Here is a 27,483-nt window from a genome sequence, read left to right as displayed (position 1 = left end):
CGAACAAACAATTTTTACATTCGAACATTAACTAAAACATCATCTCGACTTTATATAAATAATACTAAATAAAACTATATAATAAATAATAAATAAATATTTACTAACAATCACGCCACGTTAACTGGTCCCGTGATAAGTTCGTAAAGAACTTGTGTTACAGGTACCAGATAACGGATATAAATGTAAGATTTTTATTATACACATACATATATTTAATATACATCCATAACCCTGGAAAAGACATTTATATTTATCATACAAATATCTTCCCTTGGCGGGATTCGAACCCGCGACCCCCTTGTGTAGTGACCATGTCACTTACCACTACACCAGACGGCCGTTCAATTATTCAATAATTAACATTTTGACATCTGTCACATGCCTTAACATTTATTTTATGGACAATCGAATTTAGTACACCTACCGTATTTACTATTTATCTGTACACCTATGCTACCATTTTAACTCTAATTTTTAACTTCAAATAAATTTACAAAAAGATTCAAAGAGTAACGCGCATAGTTAACTATATAATAAGTATCTGTAATCTAATAAAATTTTAAATGAAAGTCAACCACGTTAAACTAGATAAGATAAAATAAGGAGTTAATAAAACTTGAAATTTCTTTTAAGATTCTGGTAAGGGTTGTTTCATCATGTATTTATTAACATTTACCACTAAATATTACGTGCCAACGGTTCAATTGAAGTTAAGTCTGTTCTTGACATCGATACCAGAATGTATCGAAAATACTTAATTTTGTAATATCTTGTTATTAAAAGAAACTACAAAACTACACTACTAAAGTTTTGACCTGCGAAAAATACGAAGAGAATCCTACCCACTTGTTAAAAAATATCATAGCAACACACACACATATCACACCACTATTCACATAATACTTTAAATAGGAGCCTATTTGTTCTTTGGCCCCATTTTAATAAGAAGTAATATGTGACAATTAATCCATTAAAAAAATATTCACTAAGAGCTGCTAAAATATACCAGCATGCCTAAGATGTAAGCCAAATACTAATTTTTCATCATGAAAGAAATCAATCGTATAAAATTGTGTTTAAACACTACAAATAATTTATGAACTAAGGTTATGGGTGAACAATGCTAATTTGAATAAGTATCACATAAAATACTATCACCATGTAGCAATGTTGATCAATCACATAAATAAATAAAATATATATATTTATAATGGAATTTCTAATACAGGAGTATTTCAAACAAAAAGTGAATAAACACTATGTTAATAAGTTGCTTCCAAGGTAAACTTTATAGTAGTATGTAGTAGGCAAAGTAAATATGATTTAAATTAATACTAGGGTATTTCAATTTTGATAACAAATTTGTTTTACTAAAATACTTAAATTACCATTAAGAAACAACAATTTCCATATAATGTTAAGATTTATTTGCTTTAAAAAAAAAAAATTCAAGCATTCGCTCAACATAAAGCCTTCAAATAATAATTTCAAATTTCAGTCTATTCATCAGTATACCTAACAGTTGTACAGCTATGCTGAACCTCTCACGACTTTGTCAATGTAAGCAGTCTCTAAGTGCAGTGCAAAGTAAACTCCTGGTGTCATCTCGAAATGGCTTCAGTAACAGTATTATTTCAAGGCAAATTATCACAACTACAAAAACCCACAGATATAACATCCTAGGAAGGTTAAGTGTAAGTATAATATCTGATTGAGTACAGTGCACACATACATACAGTTCAAGTTAAGAGGTTAAAACCAGGATTTGCAATTTATAGTTGTCATGATATTTACAATAAATGCTTGAAAGGCAAACGTGACTAAGCGACAATAACTGCTTTGTAGATAAATGATAGGCAATAACATAATCAATGTGCAAAAAATATATATTTCTAGGTCTCTTAAAATCCTTTCTATCCTACAGCTAGATTCGTTAAAATAGATTTTTTTTCAGGTATTTCGACTTTAGATTAGTTTACTGTAAAGTTCACGCCTTGTCGCTTAGTCACGTTTGCCTTTCAAACACCGATATGCATATCAATTGCACAATGTTTTTTTTACAAATAATTTGATTTTTATTTTAAGATTATGATTCTAATTCCAGCTAAGCAGCACAATAAAATCAAACAGTATTATAATGCGATTTTGCTCTTCAACTCCTAAACCGAAGACGTCTAAAGCAGTTGGATACTGGCTACTAGGATGCAGTGGTATGGTCTTCACTGCTGTAGTACTAGGTATGGTATCTGGATATATTATAATGCTTTACAGTATTTATTATATTGTTAATCTAATACTTAATACTAGCCAGGGTAACAAGTAATATAGTTGTTTGGTTCCATCTTGATGAGCATTAGTAAAATATCTACTGTTATGGAAGTGTCTGGTATGTGGCATGACGAGCTTAAATTATTTGAAATCTCAAAAGTTTTAAAATGATATAAATGTTTGTTATTTATGTCTACCTACGTACTATGAGCAGTGTTAGGGTACACTCACACTAAGATTCAATTAGAACCCATCTACTTATAGTTATAGAACTAATTGTAGCTATGAAGTGAGAAAAATTATATGATTCACAAAAGCTTGAAAAGCCTTTTGATTTTTAAATCTATTCAACTATGAATCTATATGAAATAGACTCTGAGAAATTCCTAATGATTCTTCTATATCATACTCTGATTTCCTATGTAATTCCTATATTAAAAAAACCATCATCCATAATATTAGAGTGCACACATCTTGCCAATTCATGCCATGATTGCTTCATGCCATGGTTTCCTTTGAAATGTAGGAAATTCATATTAACAAAACAAGACTTCAATGTAGGTAGGTAATTTATGTAAATAAGAAAAACAATACCATAATATAATGAAACTAAAAAAAAATCTATAATACATTTTGTTGGAATATTTATATTGTATAAATATTGCAAAATTTTACTTCTAATTAATTTGTTTATATATAAGTGAATGAGCTTAATCCCTACCTGGTCTTAAGTGATTACTGAAGTCTGTATACATCATAGCTAACATTGTACAATAAGATGAACTATATTTCCGTAATAGAAAAAACATAAACAAATAATACAATAAATTGCAATTTATTTTTGAGTTGTATTCTCTCCCTTAGATATTAAAAGTTATTTAAACTATCAATCTATTAAATAAATAAGTAAGGGTAATAATAAATATGAATTGTAATAAAAGTGTTAAAATCTAATGCATTTTTATTTACGTATGTAAGTTGACAGCTTATGGGCATTACTGGGATGTTTTAATGTACTAGTTGAAATTTTAAATGCTGGATAATTTTGTTAGTACTGCATCAAACTAATTGGGTCTATATAACACATCGCAAGCTAGAGATTGTTTACCTCTTAATGTTTTCTAAAGGTCATTTCTATAAAGGACATAATATATTTCTCTTCTTCTTTCTTCTAACAGAAATAAATGTAAGATTTTTATTATACACACATACATATGTTTAATGTACATCCATAACACTGGATAAGACATTTTATATTTATCATACAAATATCTTTCCTTGGCGGGATTCGAACCCGCGACCCCCGTGTGTAGTGACCATGTCACTTACCACTACACCAGACGGCCGTTAAGTACAGTAAGCTGTTTTTAAGTTATGTAATTGCAATACATCAAACTACATATTTTGATGAATAAAGTAGTAGTAAAGCTAACATGTCAATTAGTTGGCAGTATAAAGTACTATACTGCTTGCAGTATAACAAGTTATCTATGTGTATATAAGTTGTATGGGAATGATTCTCGAAAACCAACACTCTGTTGTTACGCCCTGAACTCGTTCGTAGTGAAAGTATTCTGTGTTCAATTATCTTTAGTCTCCCGTACTCTTCATGCCCCTAGTCCCCAGCTTTACTAATGTTTTGGGGTCGCAAGCGCGTAGGTGTTGATATCACCATCATATTTTTGTCGTGAAGCAGTCATGCATTCTGATATTGCAGTACTGTTGAGACTTCCATCTCATACCTTATCAAGCATCTCCTGGTGGACGGTGGTGCTCAAATTGTTTTTATGGGCTCCGATAATTTAATTGTGTTTACGGGCGTGATAAGTAAGTACTTTAAAAAAATTCGCATTGCTGAAGAAATTAAGTTTTTATGAATTATATACTTATATAGTCAAGTAATAACTTCATGACCTTCCACAGATTTATCACAAGGAGAAATTCTAGGGTCGGCAGACTAAAGCACATAAGTCAAAATTTTCAATTAATTTTTTATTACATCATCGGTGTACATTTTGCTCAACACCCAATCTGACTAAAGCACATAAATCAAACTCAAGTATTTCATGGCGTATTCAAGCGGCGTTCTGTATCAACCTTATCAAATCCTAATATAATCAAACGAACTAAAAAACATAACTGGACTTATGTTCTAAGGAATACCATAAGTACAAAGTTATTAACGTAAGAAGTCTGACTTATGTTATAAAGAACATCAAAATGTAACATTTCTTTAGAGAAAGTGGTTACTTAAAAATATTTATAACGTAAACAATACTTCGGTAAGTGGTTTTAATTTACTAATGTTGTCGATTGGGCACAGTTTGTGGTTAGTTGTGTGTGAGTGCTTAAGTATTTTAATTATTTAAGATGAATATTCAAAGAGGCAAGAAATTAGTTGAAATGGCGTTATCCACTCATCTGGAAAGCAATGAAGGTATATTTTCACATATCTTCAAAATTATGATTTGCAAATTACGTAATGATATCAATATTATATCATTGTAAATAGATAATTGTCTTGTCTTTTTTTAGAAAATGTAAATCAACAGTCGATTTTGAACACAGAGAACCTAGTAGTAGACGATCCTATACCGACAACATCATCAGGTCAAGTCAGTAGTTTAACATACTATTCTGTACTTGACTTCTCTAGTGATGATTCTGTACGAGATCCATGTTATGAATTACCGAGACTTCCAATCACATCAAGTTCAAGTACTTGTGATGAAATTTCAATGAATCCTAATGTGTCTCCAAAAAAGAGTATACGTACTATAAAAAGAGAAAAATAAATAAAACGTAACTTAGGACAGGCATACAAAACTTTAAAAGGAAAATGTATATCAGATCGCACTATGAAAAAAAAATATTTGAGAAAAAACAAAAAAAAAAGCCCGCTGAGTTTGTTTCGCCGGTTCTTCTCAGGACTGTGGCTTTTTTTGGAACCGGTGGTAGAGATAACATTGTTATTTATATTTTGACATTCAACAAGTTTGTTATACTGACATCTAAGTTGAAATAAATGATTTTGAATTTGAAAGAGTTACCTGTTTGCAGAATGAAATGTAAAGAACGTATACCATTAACTGATAGGCATGCCATATTCACAGAATATTGGCAAAAAATATCTGCATACTTGGCATCTTTAATGGAAATTCAAGATAAATCTAAGCAAAGAATACGAGCTATTGAACCTGAAAAGCAAAAGCTTAGAATGAAGACATAAAAATACTTTTTTACTGTGCATGGTAAACGTGAACCTGTCTGCCGAGGATGTTTAATGAAAGTGACAATTTTATAAAGACAGTTGCTATGAAAAGGAGATCATCCATAGGGGGTTCTCGAACTGATGATATAATATTTATACAGCCATTACCCATATCCATCGAGAAAAAAAATGATTTAATTTCGCTGCTCCCTTTAATACTAGATATTTTCCATGAATTTTACAAAAGTCTTCCCACGTTGGAAACTTTACGAAATACTGATCCAGATATTTTAGAACTCGATGAAGAAGAAGGATTTTAATTAAACATTGAGTTGTTATTTATATTTATGACTTATATTATTATAATATATATCTTAATTGTTGATCTTTTTCACTTAACTGATACTATTATTGTGTTCCTTAACTTAAGTCTTAACTTAACTTAAGTCATCTAATTATTAAATAATCACACTTACTTTAAAATGTTTAATTTTAATAATAAGTTAGTGTTATTGACTTATATAATTCAAATAAACATTATTAAGTTTGTTAATGTATAAGATTCTAAATAGTTTTTTTAATTCCTGTAAAGTAGAGTTTTTTGATTTATGTGCTTTAGTCTGCTGACCCTAGAATTATTTTTACATATACGAGAGAACTGAAAATATGGAGACCGTGTAAACTTTAAAAAGACATTTTCTTTGTATTCAATCATTTACCCAAATTGCAGTGAAAAATGGTTATCGTTGCGTAAAGTACGTTTTTAACTGCAGCTCTTTTAACGTTGAACGATATGTGTAGGTCTTAGAATGTAAGTTGTAACCCGGGATAGCTGGTTGATTCTTGGTCGCGCTAACGATAATTTCAACATAAGTTTCTCTATACAAATTCTGAACAACATTAGACCGTCTGTCGCTGAGTAAAGACGCATACGTCTACAATTAGATTATAGATCAATGGATGAGTCAGGGCTTGGACGGCATCCATGCATACAATGTTTTAATGGCTACCAATCTTGACAGAACGAAATGTAATTACCCGGATTGTCCTGTAGGTGGCGTCACCCGACTGACAGAATCCGGTTTGTCTATGGTCACGTGGAGACTCCTCGGAGAGAAGATGCCCACGAATGAAGAGGAGTGGCAAAAAGAGTTCGAGAAGTATCAGCAGTATCCAGAGTTTAAATAGTAAGTTCCGTCCGGCAGACGAAATGACTTTATTTCTTTATTGCTTAGATGTGCGGACGAACTCACAGCCCACCTGGTGTTAAGTGGTTACTGGAGCCCATAGACATCTACAACGTAAATGCGCCACACACCTTTAGATATACGTTCTAAGGTCTCAGTATAGTTACAACGGCTGCCATGCCCTTCAAACCGAAACGCATTACTGCTTCACGGCAGAAATAGGCGGGGCGGTGGTACCCATCCGTGCGGGCTCACAAGAGGGTCTGCCACCAATATGGTAGGAAGACTTCATATTTTATTTATACAAGAACATAATTTCTCACTGACATTTCAGCGACGTAATGCCTCGCAATGGGACATCGCAGGACCCCTGTGCATACGTCGCGCGTGGATAAGACCCCGGGCACCGAGAGACCTGTTTGTCTTTAAGTCAATACATGCCCTACACGTGAATGTTTCTGATTTATACGATGAAGGATTAACATTTGTGTAGTATAAATCAAACTGTCTTGTGTGCAGTATGTGTTCACCTCGCGCGCGCTCCGTAGCGTCCTAACCGTCCAGCCAGCGGGCGCGGTCTGCGCTCCGGCTTCTAGGGCGGGGTGGCTGTTACGTTATTGATTTCGACCGCATGTTTCCAGGTGCCATTGAAGTCGTAAAGTCTTTAATCTATAGTGACCACCTCCCCAGGCGGGACGTGAACTCGTTTACCTATCTACACTAATCGGATTGCCTTTCAGCAAAAATCAGAACATAACATTCTCAGACTTCAAATGGATATGGTACATGGAGTTCGCTCACCGAACCTGGGGCCGAGCCATCGGAGCCGCCATGTTCCTTCCCGCCGCCTACTTCTGGTACCGGGGAATGCTCCTCCCGGACATGAAGATCAGGGTCGCCGTATACTGCGGCTTAGTGGCTGCTCAGGTCAGCAATCAAGGAAGCATTCTGGAAAATCTCACTGTCGCTCTCTATCGCGGTTGTTAGAAGGGGACGGCCGACCCCTAGTGCTGGTGGTTGCTCAGAGTAGTTCACGCGCATGAAGTGACCTAAAGGACGAAGGGAGGAAGGAAGTATCCTCTTAGCTTAATGTGTAATGCGCCCGGTGCATTTGTATGGAGCGATGCGACTGCGCCGGTGTCCGAACACCGCAGATAGGTTCCAAAATTCTACTAAAGTATGTACTTATCTTTACACGAATGATTTCCATGATGAAGGAATAATATCGAGTAATGACCATGCACCCGCGCCTCTCGGCGTGCTCGCTGCGTCCCCTAGTGCGCGGGTTCTACTGTCCTGAAGGCAAGCGTTGTACCGCACAAGTGAGACGTCAGCCTCATGTGTCGAGGTGGAGAGCAGTCGTGGCCTCGTCTGTAGGCTTCTGCAACCACTCAACAATAGGTGAACTATGAGCTCATCTACTCACCAATAGTAATGAAAATAAAACAACTTTTTAGGGGCTGATGGGCTGGTACATGGTGAAATCAGGATTGGAAGACAGGTTTCATGGACCTTCAGATGTCCCGAGGGTCTCGCAGTACAGGCTCGCCGCGCACTTAAGTCTGGCGTTCATATTGTACGCGGGATTACTAGGCGGAGCCCTGAGGGTGCTCCGCCCCTTCCCGGCGGCGGCTACTTTGCAGAAAATCAAGGAGTTGAAGAGCATCACCGGCCTCGCGCACGCCGTCAAGGCGATGACATTCATCACGGCCGTGTCCGGTCAGTCCCGCCTGTACTCGCTTGTGTCGGCCGCCACGACCCATGGGTCTCTCGGTGTGAAGCGGTTGCCAAGTTAACAGGGGTCATAGAACGTGGCTAGAGATCGATCTGACATCAGGTAGAAGTCTCCTCAGTATTGCAGTTGTCCACTACAGAACTGCGCACGCTACGCGGCAGCAATTAGAAGGAAGGAAGGGGTTGCCCTTTGAAGATTCCCCCCCCCCCACAAGTCGGTACACGAACGAGCAAAAACAAAACGATTAGCTGTTATTCCCCTGCTTGTTAAAAAGATTTGCTTTTTTCGTTTTTGATTATTCGCTTTTGGTTGATGAGCCTTAGTGTTTACAAAAATAATTACTTGGAGGACTTTGGGGGACTTTATTTTTGTCAATATTAAACAAAAGAGAATATATGTATTATGTATTAATAAATATAATAGTTGTGGTGCCAGTGACCGTAGCCAGACTTCCACAGTTGGGCGAACTCGAACTCGATTGACTGAAGTGTGCAGAAGACGGTATCTGTAAGTAATAATGAATGACGTCACAGGAGCCTTCGTGGCGGGTCTGGACGCAGGCCTGGTCTACAATTCCTTCCCCAAAATGGGAGACAATTGGCTTCCCGATGACATCTTGGCATTCTCGCCCACAATCAAGAACTTTACCGAGAACCCGAGTACCGTGCAGTTCGACCACCGCGTGCTGGGCGCCAGCACCCTGGCGGCGGCCAGCACGCTGTGGCTGCTGTCCCGCGGGAGGGCGCTGTCCCCGGGCGCCCGGACCGCCGCGCGCGCCCTCGCCGCCATGGCCTGGATGCAGGTGGGCTGCTTACTTTATAATAATATATCGATGCTTGAAAAATAAACGTGACTAAACGACAATAACTGCTTTGTACATAAATGATAGGCAATAAACATATTCGATGCGCAAAAAATATATATTTCTAGGTCTTTTAAAATAATTTCAATCCTACCGCTAGATTCGTTAAAACGGATTTTTTTTCAGGTATTTCAACTTTAAATTAGTCTACTGTAAAGTTCACGCATTGTCGCTTAGTCACGTTTGTCTTTCAAGCGTCGATATGTAGACTAGCTGTACCCGTCCACTTCGTTGGGCATTTAAAATTAACATTATTATTTCCCACCCCCACAAGGATTCTCATCATCAACGCCCCCGCAACTGGTGTAGGGAGTCCAACACTTATATAAATATTAGTCTATCCATTAAATACATGTAATTTCTACATGGATACCAAGTTTCAAGTCAATCGGACGCATGGTTCAGTAGTTATAACGGCACATCCGTGAAAACCACTGTACATTTATATATATGTAAATATCCTTCAGTTGTGAAGTCGCGACCGGACTAGACGCCCGGTCCGACTCTCGTGTAGTGTCCGACTCTTCGAATACCGCAAGCGGGTACCGATTTCTGTGGTATAATAGGTATTTAACAAATGTTCATGATTGAATTCCACAGTGGAGGATCCACATCGTGTAATCAAAATCCAAACCCGCCAAAATTATAATTTCTTTTTTTTTTTCCTACCTAAGCTGAGGAGAGCCTTGAGAAGCTATTTCAGCGTAACCTTAACTAGTAGGTGAGCGCACAGGGCTCAAACCTGACGACGTTGCTAGCAAGAGCAGTGCTTCGCAGAATCTACCACCGGATCGGAAACGCGACCCACTGAGAAGATCCGGCGAGAAACTCAGTGGGCTGTGTCTAAGGGTTAATTTACTCGTCGAGCCCTTCGTTGCAAGTGACGGGTTCGACGAGGACGATGACCGGTAATTTCAGTAATAACTATGTGTGTCGCGGCAGGCGGGGCTGGGCGTGGCCACGCTGCTGTGCTACGTGCCCACTGCGCTGGCTGCGGGCCACCAGGCGGGCTCGCTGGTGCTGCTGTCGCTGGCCGTGTGGCTCACGCACGAGGTCAAGCTGCTCAAGTACATACCCAAGTAGTAGGGAGGACTTGCACTAAACAAATCAATACTTTTCTTAATCGAGTCAGTATCATCAGTCAGTGAAAGATTACCAGCAAAGATTATTATTATTTTATTATTATTGTAAGCATAGATAGAATTTATAATTATATAAATTAGCAAAATGTTGTCAACTTTTATTTCGCCAAGCCCCCCCCCCCTCTTTTTAATATTAAGGCGAAGACTTAATATAAACTTACAACTGCTGATATCGTTTTAATTTGTTTTTAACACAATGATAAACCTAACGACCAGCCGCTCCGAATTGCGGCTGGTTGTGTGCAGACGTCCGGCGCCCGGTTGCGGCCTCCCACGGGGGTCCTGCGAGCCCCCTCCCCTCTCCTTTCTCCACTGCTCCTTAGGATACTGAGCCTTCTGAGATAAATTTTTTACCGGTGGTAGAACCTCGTGTGTCCGCACGGGTAGGTACCACCGCCCTGCCCATTTCTGCGATGAAGCAGTAATGCATTTCGGTTTGAAGGGTAGGTTGTAGATCGTGAGTGGCGCATTTACGTTGTAGATGTCTATGGGCTCCATTAACCACTTAACACCAGGTGGACTGTGAGATCGTCCACCCATCTAAGCAATAGAAAAAAAAAGGTAAACCTCTGCGAGCAACGACCGGCTCCAAAAATACCCCCGTCTTGACAACAACCGGCGAAACAAACAGCAGGCGTGCATTTTTCCATTGAAATCGTTCATATTAAAATTAACGAATACAAAATTCTTATTCTTGAATATCGGTTGCAGCGAGGGTCGTAATTCAATTTAATCTTGTTCCCTGTGGCACATCAGGAAAACTTCATCTGAAATTAAAAATTAGTAGGGAATTCAAAACTACAGTTCCGAGTGATTTTTTATTAGAATTTTTTCACATTATTGCTTACACACCGAACATAATAAAAACGTATGTACAAAACTTGTAACATCAGACGAATCGATACGATTTAATCGATTTTTATTACATAATCGATGCAAAAGCTAAACTACAACATTATCGATATTAAATCTTATCGAATCGCTTTCAACAATAAACACTGTTGTAGGTAGGTATGTTATCACTGAATGTAACACTGATAAAAGTTTCAATTTTGTTTTCATTGCCCCAATTTCATTAGTAATGAATATACATTACCAGCAGACTCGAAACAATTTAAAATTTTACTTATGTCAAACGTTTCTAATTTGTGAGTAAAACAGCTTTTAATTACATAAATAGTAATAGAGATGAAGAAGAAATGGATTTATGATATTTAATTTTGCAATTCTTATTTTCTTCAGTGGCATTTACGTAGGTATGTATACTGTTTGTACAAATTTATTGCCTTAATTATTAAATGGTCATATCTAATTATATATTTATATAATATATAGCTATCATAGCTAGTACCTGGCTTAGCGAATGCTCATCGCATACTTCGACAAGGGAACTCTGTGCCCTGTGCATCAACGCGGTAGACCTCAGCGAGCGATCAGTAAGTAGCCAATATAATGTGTTTACTAGTACACAAACACATTTAAGGTGTGATCTTTCTTGTACTGGTGTTGAATTAAAATAAACAACGATGTATTAAGTAGGTAGCTGAAAATAAATTGGCCGGTTTCTATGAAATTATAAATATGTAGTTTATTGAACTCGCATACTGAATGACGTTGGCAAAAAGTATGCAACCCACAGACAACCACATTGCAAGAGTATAAAATGACAATGTTAAAATAACTAAAAGTATCCCTTCTTAATTCTGAATTGCTATTTAGCGTTTAATATATAAAAAATATTAAGAGGCAATGTATAAAATCAAAATTAACAGAGATCTTATACACAATGAGCAGTATAAAAAATGATAGGATTAGTGCGTAGGTAAGGTGACTACTACTCTTATAAATCCTCTCAAAAGTAATTGCGATTTGATAATTATGTCTAGAAAATAAAGTGACAAAAGGACTGTGAATAGATTATGTAGGGGAAGTAAATCTGGTAGTAGGTCTAGAAGAATGGGGTCGCATACGATTAGATCCTTTTGCAAATAAACACATGAAACCGAATTATAAATAAACATTAACATTGTTCGTCTCCACAACATCATTAGTCGATTAATCGAATTTAGAAACATCGTTATACTTATATATTTTTTATAGAATCAATCAAAATATACAAACCAATAAGTCTAAAAATATTTTAGTTTTTTATATATCTAAGTAGTACAGTAACATAACAGGCGTGATCCAGAGATATTGTTTAATAGCTAAACAAATGTCCAGAAAAAATACAGTTTAATTTCTTTCGGAAATATCAACGATATCCAAAGTATTAATCGCAACGAAGGATTACGGTTAGCGACCGAGCGGGAACTCATCTTCAGCAGATCCAGAGGACGCTCCGCAAACTATTCCAAAACTAAAAACTGTTTTGTGAAGTAAATTGTCGGGATGCATCTACCAATAAACTAAGGAAGCGGGTGGAAGGAGATGAAATCAGTAACGTAATACGAAATGTATAAATAACCAGTCAAATAAATAGCGACTATACACTCGCGAGTGTTGCAAACGGAAACGGTCAATACGACACAGTTGCGTTTGATATATGGAGGGTTCTGCAGCAGCCGGTTCGGCGATCTAACCATTGAAGTAATCGTATTAATATTCAACTAAAAACACCAATCATGAATAGGCCAACAATAGCGTGTCAGAAAATTAAAAAGAAAAAGTTGTGTGCATTAAACTCGCGAGCTGTTGCCTACAGTTTGACGTAATTACATTATACTGAAATAACATTCTTCAGTGTTTTCTGACGTCGCTCTAGTGCGGTCGGTTCGCGGATTCTCTAACACTAGGTATATCTCGAGGCATAATGAAACAGCGATATTGATTACATGTATAACTCGAGGGGTGTAGTTCGACTGCGCATCGGACACAACAAGTAGACGACTTGTATAATTAAAGATTTCGAAAATATTCTTAGTTCAGTGTGCTTAGTGCGAATTTTTTAACGTTCTCGGTAACGTAAAAGTTAACTCACGTTTCTTAACGCACTCTTAACTTCACGTTTGCCTACGTTTGCCACTAGAGGCGCTGTTCTAACTCCATACAAATATGAGTTAACTTATACGCTACCGAGAACGTTAAAAAACTCGCACTAAGCACATTGAACCGCTGCATCGTAGTGGCAGCTGTTCACATCCACTCGAGACAAATCATAGCGACGATTAGCGCTCAAAAATAAACTTATCCGTTTTAGGCCACACTAAACAAATTGGATTAGAAGTATTTGCTTCGTGGTACTTTAATGTCACCTTCAACTAAGAACGGTTGTATACATCTCTCAATGATAATAGCCACCGCCCAAATTTTTTTAAATTAAACTAGAATAAAAATATGTTTAATATATCAACAATTTTAGATCTTCCTTAAATTTACATTGAAATCAGTCATTATTATTATGAGAGTATTTTTTTTATATATATTTCTAATTACGTGAGATAGAATAAATAAAAAAAACTACAAACGATAAATACATTTAATTACACAACTAAAAATTATTTACAAAAATAAAAAAAAAGAAGTACTGAACGCACTTCGCATTGAGTGTTCGCTAATTTCTCTACAAAGTTACAATCAAATTTTGAACGACTGAAAAAATGACAACCCATCACTATTTATTTTAAACCATTACTAGTGTTTTCGTACACAATTTATAATTTTATTAATTGTCATTTTTTTAGTCTGTGATAAATATAAGAAACTATTAAGAATTTAAAAGCATTGAATTTTAATTACTAATTATTTCTTACATCAACAAAATTTAAAACATCGTCCTTTTTTTTAGTCTATACAAAACACAGAGTACTTATCTGTCATTTCTGTCAAATGTCATTTTGTCAGTCAGACTACAGTGCGACACGGATTGTCACGGATGACATTGACTCTAAGTGATTCCAAAAGCGAGGTGTTAGTTCCTATTTTACGCACGTTTTTAAAAACCCTCTTTTTTATTCATGGACTATACAATTTCTGTTCGATACAAAATCATGAATTGCACTGTCCATTTTATGAAAAATATTGAAGAGATCTTGTACAACATATTGACCGGTGTCACCGGGGACCGGCCGGGACGACGGTGTCACTTTAAATCGAACCACGTGTAACGTTTGGCTTACATACGGGGCGCTGGGGGCGCTGGGGGCTAGCGGTCGGGATGGAGACATTTTCAAAGCAAAATTTGTTATTGAACGTTATTGTACCGTTTTTTGTTTATAAATCTGATAATGGCTTTAATTATTTTTTTAAGCATGATATAGTTACAGTTAAGGTTGTTTTTGGTAGTGCAATTTGGTGGCGCGTCGGCACAGTTGGTCCCAGCGCATTTATTAGGAACTGTTTTAAACTTTCACGTCTATAGCATTCACATGTCCGATTTTATAAATTGTTTTCGATGGTGGTCGACCCAGGACATTGTCATTTTCAATTTTTATTTTATTAAATGAAAATTGTGCGTTTCTCGATGATATATTTTAATATAACAATAAAATTTTGGGGCGTTTCATTTTATTTTTATACTATTTAAAATCAAAATGTTACAATTTTTCTTTTTTTTATTGCTTGGATTGGTGGACGAGCTCACGGCCCACATGGTGTTAAGTGGTTACCGGGGCCCATAGACATCTACAACGTAAATGCCGCCACCCACCTTAAGTTATGTGTTTCTAAAGTCCCTAAAGTTTCAAATTATCTCTCTATCTCCGCTTAAATTATTTTTAACGCAGATAAAACCGCGGAACAAAACTAAGGTGCCATTTTTATGATTTAAATAATATATCGTAACATTTACACCGGGGCACTTCGGATGGATCAAAAACATAAAATCACATTCACATTCGTGAAAAATGTCTGCCTGATTTGCATCAAATTATAAATTAGCGACGTGTTGGAAGGAACGCTTCCAACAAGTTATTCAGGTGAGGGCTACACGATCAAACTATATCCACCCAAACGCGTAGAATTTTCAAAAACGAATCTCAATGAATCAGTAATTTCACTTTTTTTTTGCGCGAGATATGAACTATGACGTCACGTAAAGGTCACTGGTAACATTGTGCGCAGAACACAATCCTGAAGGTGAACAATAATTTGCATCACGCTTAAAATATGTATACTTAAAATACCCAAATTTAAAAGTCAATTTAGGAATATTGTACGTCTTTTTAAACGCAGTTCTTCTGTATTTACCAGCTTTTCAGTTCTTGAGAACTTGTTTAAATAAATGCAAACTTGATTGTAGTAGTAAATGTTGTTAGCGCGATTCAGGAAATGATTTCTTCCGGTTGCGTGCAGATGTCGCTACGAACAAGATGACGTCGATTAAATTACAAATATGTCATTGTTAAAACGATTTTTTATACCTAATTTAATTTCTCTTTTATTCCTTTTACGAAAGCCGTAAAACATATGGAAAAAACATATTATAAATTTAAAAAGAGCAATGGTGTTTGTATGCTGCTCATGTTGTTTAATTTAATTATTCCCATTTCTCAAAGCATCCACCGCGGACCGCACATTACTTCAGGTGTAGCGATACAATATCGACTTATTGGCTCAATGTTAAAGTTCCATTCTCAATGCAGTAGACCGAATGTTCCAGGCGGAAGAAATAACCGACTCGTTCGATTCGCCACAATTGTGATTGTACTTTTTTCCTACCTATTCTAGTGACCTCAAGGGGTTGTACTAGATTCGCCGAATAAGGTGAGCTTACGGGCTCAACCTGAGAGAATTTGCTAACACTAGCCCTAGCAAGAGCAGTACTTCGCAGAATCTATCACCGCATCGGAAATGCGACGCGCTGAGAAGATCCGGCGAGAAACTCAGTGGGCATGATTGTTCGAGAACAAAACACATCATTAAAATTGTGGTTTTAGTGAACTCAAGATTCAGACGGCTGTTTCTCGCAGCGCGTGCGTCTGCCCAGTAGGCACCGAACGGGTAGACGGCGGCGGGAAGCGGCGCGGTGTCTGGACGCGCGGTCACTGTCTGGGCGGCAGGCGGCGAGCGGCTGCTCAATTGCTGGGACTAGGACACCGCACTCGCTCGCCCACCGTTGGACACGCAAAACTTGTACATTTTGCGTGACTTATTTTAATCACACATCATTACGCGATTAATTAGAAAATGATATCTGCCCCGGTACCGAGGCCCGACCGACGCCGTCGTCTGTGGCCGTATATTTTAATCATGTCTTTCCTTTATGTCATTATTGGTGTACATTAATAGTTCTCTCGTGGTCGACTACATCCATTTTGTATTTATATCCTGGAATTACGAATACGTTTAGCTTTACATTCCGTACCGTGAGGCTGGCGACTAGCTGGGAGGCTGAGGGTCGGTGCTGACGATGACCTGCACCACGTACCCCGGAGTGATCTTCGCTTCCTCCACCAGCAGTCTGTCGCCGAGCAGCTTGCCCCCGTAGAACCACCGTTGTCTCCACGGTTCTATGTTCTCTTGAGCCTGTGGAAAACACAAATTTTGTCTATCTTTAAATCCGATATTGACGTTATGACGTCATACCAAGTTTTGCAAGTCGTCGTGGTCTAATGGATAAGACGTCCGGTGCATTCGTATATAGCGATGCAACGGTGTTCGAATCCCACAGGCGGGTACCAATTTTTTCGCTGCCGTGAAGCAGTAATTCGTTTCGGTTTGAAGGGTGGGGCAGCCGTTGTAACTATACTGAGACCTTAGAACTCATATCTCAAGGTGAGTGGCGGAATTTACGTTGTAGATGTCTATGGGCTCCAGGTCTACTCATCTAAGCAATTGGATTGGACTGGATTGATTTCGTTGGCTCTCGGAAACGTGGCTCTATTCGGAAGCGGGCGTACAGTTAATTTAGTTTATCACCAACAACTATCTTATGATGTTTCGTTGGTGATAACATTTAGATATAATTTCATAATCGCTATTTGGTTTATGCGACAGTTTTACAAATTTACAGGAGAGCCATTTAAAGTTTAAAATTTGGAAAAAATATCATGACCAAAAAACTTCCTCAGCTATTTAAATAGAGTAAACTTAATTGAGATTCAATTAAAAACATCGAACTGTTGATGCTGATACTAAATAAAACGCAGCTTTAATTGCAAAGATGAATGTCGCTTATACCTTTTCACCCCTCGATATAGATGTAAAGCCACGTTGAGGTAAAAATTTCAGCGAAAATATATTTAGGCCAGCGAACATTTCAGGGAAACATTCTATTCGGAATTGGTCCCAGATATCACGCGACTTCAGTCTCCCTATGTTATACTAACAGTAGATACTATTTCTATAACATTTTCCTGCAAAACATTTCTCATAATTCATATCTTGAGCACTTGTGGTAGTTGGCGTTGTGAGCCCGGGTTGGCAGCACTATCCAACTACTTCTGTTACAAAACGAATAAGGATAGGATGGGTAAGTTACTTCAATATTTTTTAATGGCTTAGATGGGTGGGCGGTCTCACTGTCCACCTGGTGTTACAATGGTTACCGGAGCCCATAGACATCTACAACGTAAATGCCACCACATTGAGACATGAGTTCTAAGGTCTGAGTATAACGACTGCCCTACCCTTCAAACCGAAACGCATTACTGCTTTACTCAACTGCTGTATCTCAACATAAAAGTAATGCAACGCGCAGACAAAGATATTAATAAAATGTACTTCGTGTCTGTTTAACCTTATCGGTTTTTGGTGTTCGAGCCATTTTTGAAGTTCCGGTCGCGCGTGTGCCTTGAAGTTAAATTAAGATAATTTTAACTGTCCCGTGCAATGTGCTGTGAAGGTTGCGTCGAGTATATTTACGGCTGGTTCTTTTTTAGGGCTCAGTAGATACAATTACACAAATCGAAATACTCCGCACAAACTTAAAGCGTACTTCCTCAAACTTAATGTCCGCACCGTAGATTTTTTTTTATTGCTCTTGTAGGCAGAAGAGCATACGGCCAACCTGATGGTGGTTACCGTCGCCCATGGACTTCAGCAATGCCAGGGGCAGAGCCAAGCCGCTGCCTACCGCTAAATTGTACGTTAATTTGTACAAGTTTAAATCGTTTTAATGTTAATACAATCATCATTGTCCTGCTCTTCTCCCAGTCACCTGGGGTCGGCGCGACATATTTTCTCCTTCCATACTCTTCTGTCATATACCGTTTTTTCGCTCACTCCCCTCTTACACATATCGTCTTTCACGCAATCCATCCATTTCTTCTTAGGTTTACCTCTTCCTCTAAAGCCTTCCACATTCATAGTTAACATTGTCTTACCGGCCTCATTGTCATTTCGTCTCATCACATGTCCATACCATCCCAAACGCGCACTTCTCAACTTCTTTGTCACAGGTGCCACTTTCAGACTTCCTCTAACAATGTTATATAAGAATGTTATGATATAAAAAAAATATATACAATCATTCCAGATTCAACCGTCTCAAACTAAAATTTCCTCCTGCGTCATGAGCATCAGAAGCACACACGAAATAACACAACAAATTCAAAGCCTAAATAAGAAATATCTATAATTATAATACATTCTCTAACCAGGAATATAATTAACTAGGATTACTAGGCGACCGATTCTACTACAATTGTTTATAATTTTCTAGTCTGCATATGTAATAATACTTACACTCCTAAATTCGTTATTTTATTTGCGAGATAACCAACGCAGTATTAATTGTTGTGAAACTTACTCATCTACCCAGCTATGCCAATAAAAAAATTCACATTGCAGTTCGTCTACACTGACCGAGTATTCATAATATCAAAGAGTGAAATGTTATTTGGTTTAAGCGATATTTTGCTTAATACACAACATTTATATTTATAATTAAAGGTCCGTTTTATTTGGTACTAGCCGTACTCGCCCGCTTCGCTGGGCATTTAAAATTAACATTATTATTTATTGTCCTTATTATTAGGGAGTCCAACACTATCAATATTAGCCTATCCATTAAGTACATATATTTTCTACATGGATACCAAGTTTCAAGTCAATCGGATGCATGGTTCAGTAGTTATAACGGAACATCCGTAAAAACCACTGTAGATTTATATATTAGTATAGAAGTATAGATTAGTATCAACAATTTGATGTTTATAATTGAACTTCAAATCAAGTTTACCCCATCCAAATAACTGACGAAGTTTTTTTTTGTTATGCTTTTTTTTCTTCCAAACGTTTAAATGGCTCTCGTATAAAATTGCAAAAAAACTTCGCTTAAACCAAATAGCCTTTCACCTTTCGATATAATATCGGTAATAACAAAACGAATCGCACAAATCCGCGATTAAATCGTGATCCGAATCATTATCGATTGATTTATTATCGACGAGAATATTTGGGCACAGTGACGTCACAACACCATGCCGACCGAGGTCACGCCGTTAAGGTTGTATCGTTGCGTGTGACGCTACTTTAATGAACCTTACATCGATTTGAGAACGTGCCTCTGCGCGCGTTCACAGATTATACAGACTAGAGGACCCGACAGACGTTGTCCTGCATACTATGGAGGGTGGAGGCAAGGAGAACCGTCTCTGTGTGTGAAAAGTGTCCGTTAAAATCTGCTAAATAAGGGTGGCGCTACAGTAGCATCCGGGTAAATCTAAAAAAAGGCGCTGAAAGTTATTAGAATAAGATAGAGAAATAAACAAAGACGAAAGCACTGTAAGCACTACAAAATCACAAAAACTATGTTATTTAAAGCTGATAAGAAAATGCAAACGATGTCTCCACGTTTTACCACAGCAATTATTTTAGGTTATATCGACGAAATTAGTTTGGACTACGTAAACATATGAGGTCTTGTATATTACACTGTCACTAACTACTCTAGTCATTAAATATATTCAATTTCCTAACTCAGCATACTTCAATCAGTTAACAACTGCTTAATTCATATGATACCCTGTGCCTATGCTAGCACCATTCTGGGGTATTTTTGAACTGTTATTTAGTGCTAAAATTGGGACACTTTTTCAAGCTTCCTCCCATATGAGACGGTTCTCCTTGCCTCTACCCTCCATACTGCATACACAAAATGAATGAATGAATGCATACACAAAAAATCATTCAAGTCGATCCAGCCGTTTAGTTGCCGTATAGATAAATAACCTAGATACCGACTGCGGCGCCATCTGCCGGGCTGATTTGTGAATCTAGACCATCCAGGGCTCCACCCAAACGCATACAAAAAAAATCTCTCAAATCGGTTCAGTTTACGAGGAGTTCAGTGACATACACACGTACCTACAGTAGAATTATATGTATAAAGATTAAATGGATACATATTATATTTTCAATGGGACAGATGAGCCGCTAGAATCATTATGGGATTCGGGCTGTTGGAGTTGTGGACGCATCGAGACGTGGAAGGTACGATAGTATCGTAGTACTACATGGTGGTAGAAGAAATAGTCACTAGGACCCTAGACTAGATGTGGTACCCTTCTCCCTGTATCCGCAAACAGCATCCAACTCAACGAAGTCTAAGCAACATACACTGGGAGCAACTGGGAACAAATCACGCACGGTCATCCGGCCCCAATTTAGGATTCCCCATGCTATGGGTACCAGAGACTGACATACATATTAAAAACGTTTAAATATATACATACATAGATAATCAACACCCAAGCAAAGAGCAAACCAGCTTGTTTATCACAAGACCTTTACCCGATCCGGGAATCAACCCCACAGACTCGGCTAAGAGTCAGTGCCGCTAACTGCTGCACCGCTGAATCAGTCAAGCCAGTGTTTACTTTGAATTCATGTTTTATTTTGCTTATTTATTATCTATTATATCTATCAATAAAAGTGAATTTTAATTTCTAAAAAAATATTAATCATTTGACCCTCCTAAAACATTCGCGATCGTTCTACATTGACGTTGTATCTAAGGGTCAAAACTATGTGTAGTGGTCTTCTATGGACTAAGGTTCCGTACACTGCCATGTTCAGTTTTGAAGCTCTTGCTCACTGTAAGCTCTACCCGAGCGAACTCTACGTGCGCTCATCGCGATCGAGACCGGGGGACTGAGGAGTGCACCTGAAACACCTGGAAGCTGGGCGGAGTGTAGCGTCTGCTACTCACGTGTAGCTTATTCTTGCAGTGCGCGACCGTGTGCCGCGAGCAGACCGCCAGCTCCACGTCCCTGCAGGAGCTGGAGAGGCGCAGTCTCAGGGTGACCTCCGCGCCGCCTTCCGCCGGCTCCGACCACTCCGCCGGGGAGTCGCGCCCGCTTGCCTCTTTCACCATGTTTATCGGTGGAGACAAACAGTATATCGGTACCTGTGGACAAAATTTACCTTCAATTTTAAGACACTTTAATCTTTCATATTTACTGGTGGTAGGACCTCTTGTGAGTCCACGCGGATAGGTACCACCACCCTGCCTATCTCTGTCATTAAGCAGTAATGCGTTTCGGTTTGGAAGGCAGGGCAGCCGTTGTAACTATACTGAGACCTTAGACCTTATATCTCAAGGTGGGTGGCGCATTTACGTTGTAGATGTCTATGGGCTTCAGTAACCACCTAACGCCAGGTGGGCTGTAAGCTCGTCCACCCATCTAAGCAATAAAAAAAAAAAAAAAAAACAATAATTCAATATGCTGGTAATAAATTTATATTTACTGACAATTACTATTATTACGCTCCACATTATCTAGCAACGTCTCTTATTATTCCGTCACCACCCACTTCCAGAAATCTGATTATTCTGAAATAATAGGTTTCTTTACCTGTGAAGTTGTCGTCTTAAAATACTGGCCATTAGAAACGTAACTTATGTATGGCTGCCAATACATTCTAAGTTCAAATCAAATTTATAAATATGGGATTCTATTTTAAAATTCAGTTATTACATAGTTCTTCTGTTAGTTTTTTGTTTTCACTACATCAATATGGACAAGATAAAAATAGGAGTAATTACGAAATTTGAGTTTCGTCGCAGTAGCAATGCCGCGCAAATGGCTCACAACATTAATGACGTGTGGAAAGTGAACACTACAAACGAGCGCACGACTCGTTATTGGTTTTAACGATTTCGAGACGGAAATTTTTATCTAAAAAATTAACCCTCTAGTCACCCGAAAACTAGTCAAGAACGACGAATTAAAGGCAATAGTGGAAGCTGAAAATACACAATCTACCGCTGAGTTAGCAACAGCTTTCAAATATTTTTTTTATTTCCTACCTAAACTGATAGCCTTGAGAGGCTATTTCAGCGTAATCTTAACTAATAGGTGAGCTCACGGGGCTCAAACCTGACGACGTTGCTAACACTAGTCCTAGCAAGAGCCGTGCTTCGCAGAATCTACCACCGGATCGCAAATGCGACCCACTGAGAAGATTCAGCGAGAAACTCAGTGGACTTTCTTTCAATGTTAGCATCAGAACAATATTGGTCCATTTGCGTCAAATTGGTGAGGTAAGAAACTTAATAAGAGTGTTTGCGGCTCGAACTGAATGATCGCCGGGGCGACGAACACGTTAAGGCGTGCCTTACGTTACTCAACAGACACAGGAACGAAGGGATTATGAACTGGATTGTCACTTGCGATGAAAAATGGACTATTTTTGATAATCACAATACAATCTAGGTAATGTACCAAATGACAACTTATTCCTAAAAAGCTATTATCACTGATTAGTGTTCTAATGCCAATATAATTAATCACAGGTTCTTATCAAATGGCAAGAACACAATGATGGAGAAACTTGTGCATGTCCAGACCACTTTGGTTAATCGCTGGTACCTCCTTCTCTAACACAACAATGCGTGACCTCATGTGCCACAACAAATCGTTTCTAAACTAAAAGAGGTGGGAGTGAAATTTTGCATCACCCAGTGTACTGACCATACCTTACTCCAACAGACTTCTACTCTTTACAAAGCTTCGACCACTTTTTAGCAGGAAAAATAATTCAATACCTGAGAGGCAGTATAATGCCTTTAAGAGTTTGTTGGCTCCCATACACCTTTTGTATCTTCAAGAAGAATATTGAGAAATTATCACTGTGCTAGCAGAGATGCATCAATACCTTGGATATGCACCCATGATTTTGAATAATTAAAATAACAAAGATTTATAAAAAATTACTAACTTACTACCAATTTTGTAGGTAAAAACCGAATATTTCACATACACTAGGAAATACAATAAGTTAACAACACTGACTTTGCATTCTCATGTTGGTAATCACAGTAAACTATTGTTTGGTATTTTATTACTTCTAATTATCTACTATATAGAAATTAAATAAAGATACCTGATATCTTGTGCCCCATTCGTCATAGCACTCTGTGAGGTAGCCATTAGGCACTGAAACACTAGCTCCATCCAGAATAGCTTGGGCCAACTGGAAGTCCATAGCCTCAGCAGCTACAGCGGCGGCTCTAAGAGCATCCCATATCTCTTTTCTGCCATCAAATGCTGGAGCGGTGTCCCAAAATTCATCTCTTTTGCTACGTAGCTGACCCTCTGTGAGAGGTACGTCTGACTTCCATCTGATTGTTTCATGACATAATGATTGGTTTTTCCTTAGGCCTCCTGCAACAATGAAGTAGGTTCTACTCTTGTAAATAGTCAAGGACAAGCATAATCATTCCAATGAATCAAATCAATCCAAGATATTTATTAATTTGGGTGTTTCTACAAAACTTTTCTAGAAACCATAACTCTCAGCTATTCCCAGAACCCACAGAAACCACAATAATAAAGCTGTCCCTCATTTTAAGACACGAGGTTAGTCTTAGTTATATCAGAACCATAGCAAAACCAGAGGAGGCCAGGCTATCCTGTCTCTTCCAACTAAGTTTAATATAATTTTTATTGTTATCTTTATATCATTTCCTTATGACATTGACTGGAAACAGGTTTATGAGAACTGACAGTTCTAGTGAAAACTTGATTTAGGTACTAGCTTGCTTAAATAAAAAAAAAACATGAGTGAGTGGAAAAATTCTGTAGTATCTACATTATAAATAAAAAAATATATTCTAAGATTCAATCACTTGCAAATTTGGAATACATAATATAGGTAGAAAATGAGTGCCCACCTCATACATAATCATTGTTGGAAAAATGTTATTTTTTTCATAAATTTCAACATCAGAGGTAACTACTTAATGAAATGCTACTATTGTTTGCAAAAATCTAGTTGTGTGCATATATGTGTGCCGTACATGAGCATGAGACTAACGTAATAGTGCATGGTTACAATTGATGAAAGTAAAGGGAAAGGTAGATGGCAAACGTCCCAGAGGACGCAGTCCCACGAGATGGTCAGACCAAATACGATCTTCTTTAAACATCAATTTTCACAATGCCCTTCATGAAGCTAAGGATTACAGCAGATGGAGGGAAATTGTACGGGTGAAACTGATGCAGCGGGTGAGTCACAACCCTCTCTCTCTCTCTTCGATCGGTTCCTCACTGCTGAGGATCGTGACTCCGTCCGATTTTGTCAACCAACTGTCTCCATCGATCCCGCCCTGCAGCCCTGTGGAGTGCGTCGCTGATAGGTATTCCCAGTTCCTCCGCTATTTGGTCCGACCATCGTTTGGGACCTCTACCCCTAGGCCTTTTTCCCTCTATTTTACCGGTCACCACAAGTAATGAGAAAAACGATGCTAGGAGGAGGACATTTGATGAGACATTGGCAATGCAGATTACAGCAAAACTACTGCCTCCTGCATGTAACAACTTTCAAACAAAGAAAAATCACTGATTTGGCAACAAATATCAAGCATAATTTTCTTCTAGTTCACTACTATATTTTACTATATTTTAGTGGTTATTTTTATTTTTTTGTATTTGTAATTATTATTTGTAAAACAGTTATCCACCCTTAAAACTAGAATACATTACTGCTTATTTACAGTCATAGTTACATCCTCAACCTGTGGTCTTACAATACACCCAGTGAACAGTATCAATTTTTTGGTATTCGTTAGTTAGTCTTGTTATTACATTATAACTATCTGATGGTTTACATAAACTAGCTATTTATTTCAATTCAGGCCGCAAACAAGCTATTAATTACAATATTATTGCAAAACCTTATTTTCTTTACCCAAACAAAATCTTCGAAAATCAAAGTGAATTTTCATATTCCCAAAGTTAATACATGTTTAAGGAATTGACATATATAAGGACGATAGTTTGCATGGACCAGTATAGACCAGTACAAACACTTTCAGACTGGCAGACAAGGTTACCCATGACCTTTAATGCTCTCTATTAAAAGTTTTACAACTTAGGTATATTTCTCAAAATATTGTGATGTTTTAGGCATAAGCAGTGGACATTTAAGGCCCAAGGCAACAGATAAATACTAACCCGAATTAGGCCGAGAAACTGTCCCAGAAGATTCCTCTATGTGCCCGCTGCCACTTCTAGTAATACCTATACAGCCACCCATCGCTATCACATTCTACATAAATCGCTACCAACAAATATTTACAACTAAAATTAAACCACATAACATTTTTTTGTCTGTACATACGCTTGTGTCAAAAAAATTTAGAGTTGTGTTTTATTATTCCACAAACACAAATTGATTATGTGTCATTTCATTTTGAAGTTTCATAGAAAAAAAAAAATTCAAGTAATTTAGTAATCGTTATTGTAGTGTTTTATTTGAAATCAAATAGCGATATTTATTGAATTTTATTTGAAAATCGTTTGCATTGTTATGTTCAAGCGCTTTGCTTATAAACTAGATTACTTGCAAGTTTAACAGCAAAACACTGAGAGCTGAGAAAGCGAGAACTGATGTCAGTCTGCTTAAGCTCACCAGCCACATTTTGTCAACCGATATGTAACTAATCCTTAGAATTAAATTTTAAATTACATTGTATGTATTATAAAATCGAAAATGATCTAATTAATTATAGTCTGGGAATATAACGTTATAGTTATCTAGGAAGTCATTCGATAAAGGAGATCGCAACTAACGCAAAAACTACGAAAAAGAAAGTTGCACACAAGTGGATATCACTATCCTGCTTAATTTACATTGCTTGATGTTAATAACGGTATAAGTCTTGGTGCGGGCTCTAGTAGCCGCCTAACATCAGATGAGAATGACAACGGAAAGATGTTCGAAGTTGTTACTCGATAAAAAGTTAAAATGCTATTAGTTCTTTGTAATATGTATTTTACTAAAATCTATTTTGATAATGTCGTTACCGTTCAACAGGTTTTGTTCAAATATTTTATTTAATATGAAAAGAACCATTGCACAGGCCGTGCGCTCGTTTGTCTATCGTAGCATCAACAAACTAAAAGTATCGATATAGGCATTAGGCGTCTACAGAAGTATAAAAGCCAGTAAGCTAGCCTGATGCGTGAACCATATGACGTTAGTTCAAGATACTTTTTTAGTTCAATAACTTCTCATAACAAATTAAATGTAATCTTTCAATTGCTAATTTTCTATTAAATTTTATCTTTATATCGTCTTTTTGTCAGGATTCAAATCCGTATAGTAAAACAACTACTCATGCAGGCAGCAATGGATTCTTCACGTTACTCGATTATCGATTATTCACGATATTGACGTTGTGACTTGTGGTAGTATTTATCACTCATAGCCACATAGCTTGTTAAGTCCATCTAACAATCTACAGAATAAAAATATATAGAAGAATCCGAATGACAAACTTAGCCTTGACATTATCACATTGGGCTTTGGTACTTCAGGTTGTTTTTAGTTATTGCATTTAAATGGCTTGACTTTAAATGATTTAAAAATTAAGTTCATAAGTTCAAGGATTTCAAGATGTCGCTCCTGACAAAAAAAAAATACAAGCCTTTACCTCAATGAAGTAGGAAACCTATGGAAATGAAACGTCAACCACAATTTCGTGCCACTGTGACGTCATCTGGCCACAAAACATGGCGGCTTTAGTGCTGTACAAAAGATTTCAATGTTATCAGGTTTTATCGATAAACGTTCTTGGCTCATTTTATTTTAAATATTGTTGAGTATTATTTATTTGTAGAATTTATACTTTAATGGGAAGTAAGTAGGTATATTGTTATGTGCAAATATGATATGATTTAGATGGG

The 27,483-nt window shown here is 37.5% G+C and overlaps 2 protein-coding genes across 4 annotated transcripts; one reads left to right on the top strand and one right to left on the bottom strand.

The window, feature by feature from the left end:
- Positions 1–379: 379 nt before the first annotated feature.
- On the top strand, positions 380–10,494 carry LOC114250621 (heme A synthase COX15). 2 transcript variants are annotated; one of them, XM_028184573.2, is made up of 8 exons: positions 380–642; positions 1,502–1,697; positions 2,108–2,240; positions 6,537–6,669; positions 7,410–7,596; positions 8,127–8,388; positions 8,938–9,206; positions 10,209–10,494. In XM_028184573.2, exons 2-8 carry the CDS (start codon positions 1,536–1,538, stop codon positions 10,347–10,349), a joined length of 1,287 nt encoding a protein of 428 aa, XP_028040374.2. In that variant the 5' UTR covers positions 380–642; positions 1,502–1,535; the 3' UTR covers positions 10,350–10,494. The 2 variants fall into 2 exon arrangements, with proteins under 2 accessions (XP_028040374.2, XP_028040373.2); XM_028184572.2 differs by lacking the exon at positions 380–642 and adding an exon at positions 848–1,024.
- LOC114250639 (ubiquitin domain-containing protein 2) lies at positions 8,433–26,185 on the bottom strand. Of its 2 annotated transcripts, none has more exons than XM_089737392.1 (5): positions 25,750–26,185; positions 23,678–23,958; positions 21,501–21,698; positions 16,713–16,873; positions 8,433–11,175 (listed from the first exon to the last, which is right to left on the bottom strand). In XM_089737392.1, the coding sequence occupies exons 1-4, from the start codon at positions 25,829–25,831 to the stop codon at positions 16,727–16,729; spliced, it is 708 nt and encodes a 235-aa protein (XP_089593518.1). In that variant the 5' UTR covers positions 25,832–26,185; the 3' UTR covers positions 8,433–11,175; positions 16,713–16,726. The 2 variants fall into 2 exon arrangements, with proteins under 2 accessions (XP_089593518.1, XP_028040400.1); XM_028184599.2 differs by lacking the exon at positions 8,433–11,175 and adding an exon at positions 13,873–15,706.
- Positions 26,186–27,483: the final 1,298 nt, after the last annotated feature.

The sequence above is a fragment of the Bombyx mandarina genome, chromosome 23 (genome assembly GCF_030267445.1).
Source record: "Bombyx mandarina strain Sakado chromosome 23, ASM3026744v2".
In the NCBI taxonomy this organism is placed as follows: Eukaryota; Metazoa; Arthropoda; class Insecta; order Lepidoptera; family Bombycidae; genus Bombyx; species Bombyx mandarina.
Note: the sequence above shows the minus strand (reverse complement) of the source record. Positions and strands in the feature narration are given on the sequence as shown.

Bases quoted from the DNA above. Each gene is read 5' to 3' on its own strand.
- LOC114250621 (XM_028184572.2), top strand. The intron at 2,241-6,536 runs GTATGGTATCTG...ATTGTCCTGTAG, and splicing joins CTTCACTGCTGTAGTACTAG to GTGGCGTCACCCGACTGACA. The intron at 7,597-8,126 runs GTCAGCAATCAA...ACAACTTTTTAG, and splicing joins GCGGCTTAGTGGCTGCTCAG to GGGCTGATGGGCTGGTACAT.
- LOC114250639 (XM_089737392.1), bottom strand. From the start codon at position 25,831: ATGGGTGGCTGTATAGGTATTACTAGAAGTGGCAGCGGGCACATAGAG. The intron at 21,699-23,677 runs GTATCTTTATTT...TTTTGTCCACAG, and splicing joins AATGGGGCACAAGATATCAG to GTACCGATATACTGTTTGTC. The intron at 16,874-21,500 runs GTGAGTAGCAGA...TGTTTTCCACAG, and splicing joins ACTGCAAGAATAAGCTACAC to GCTCAAGAGAACATAGAACC.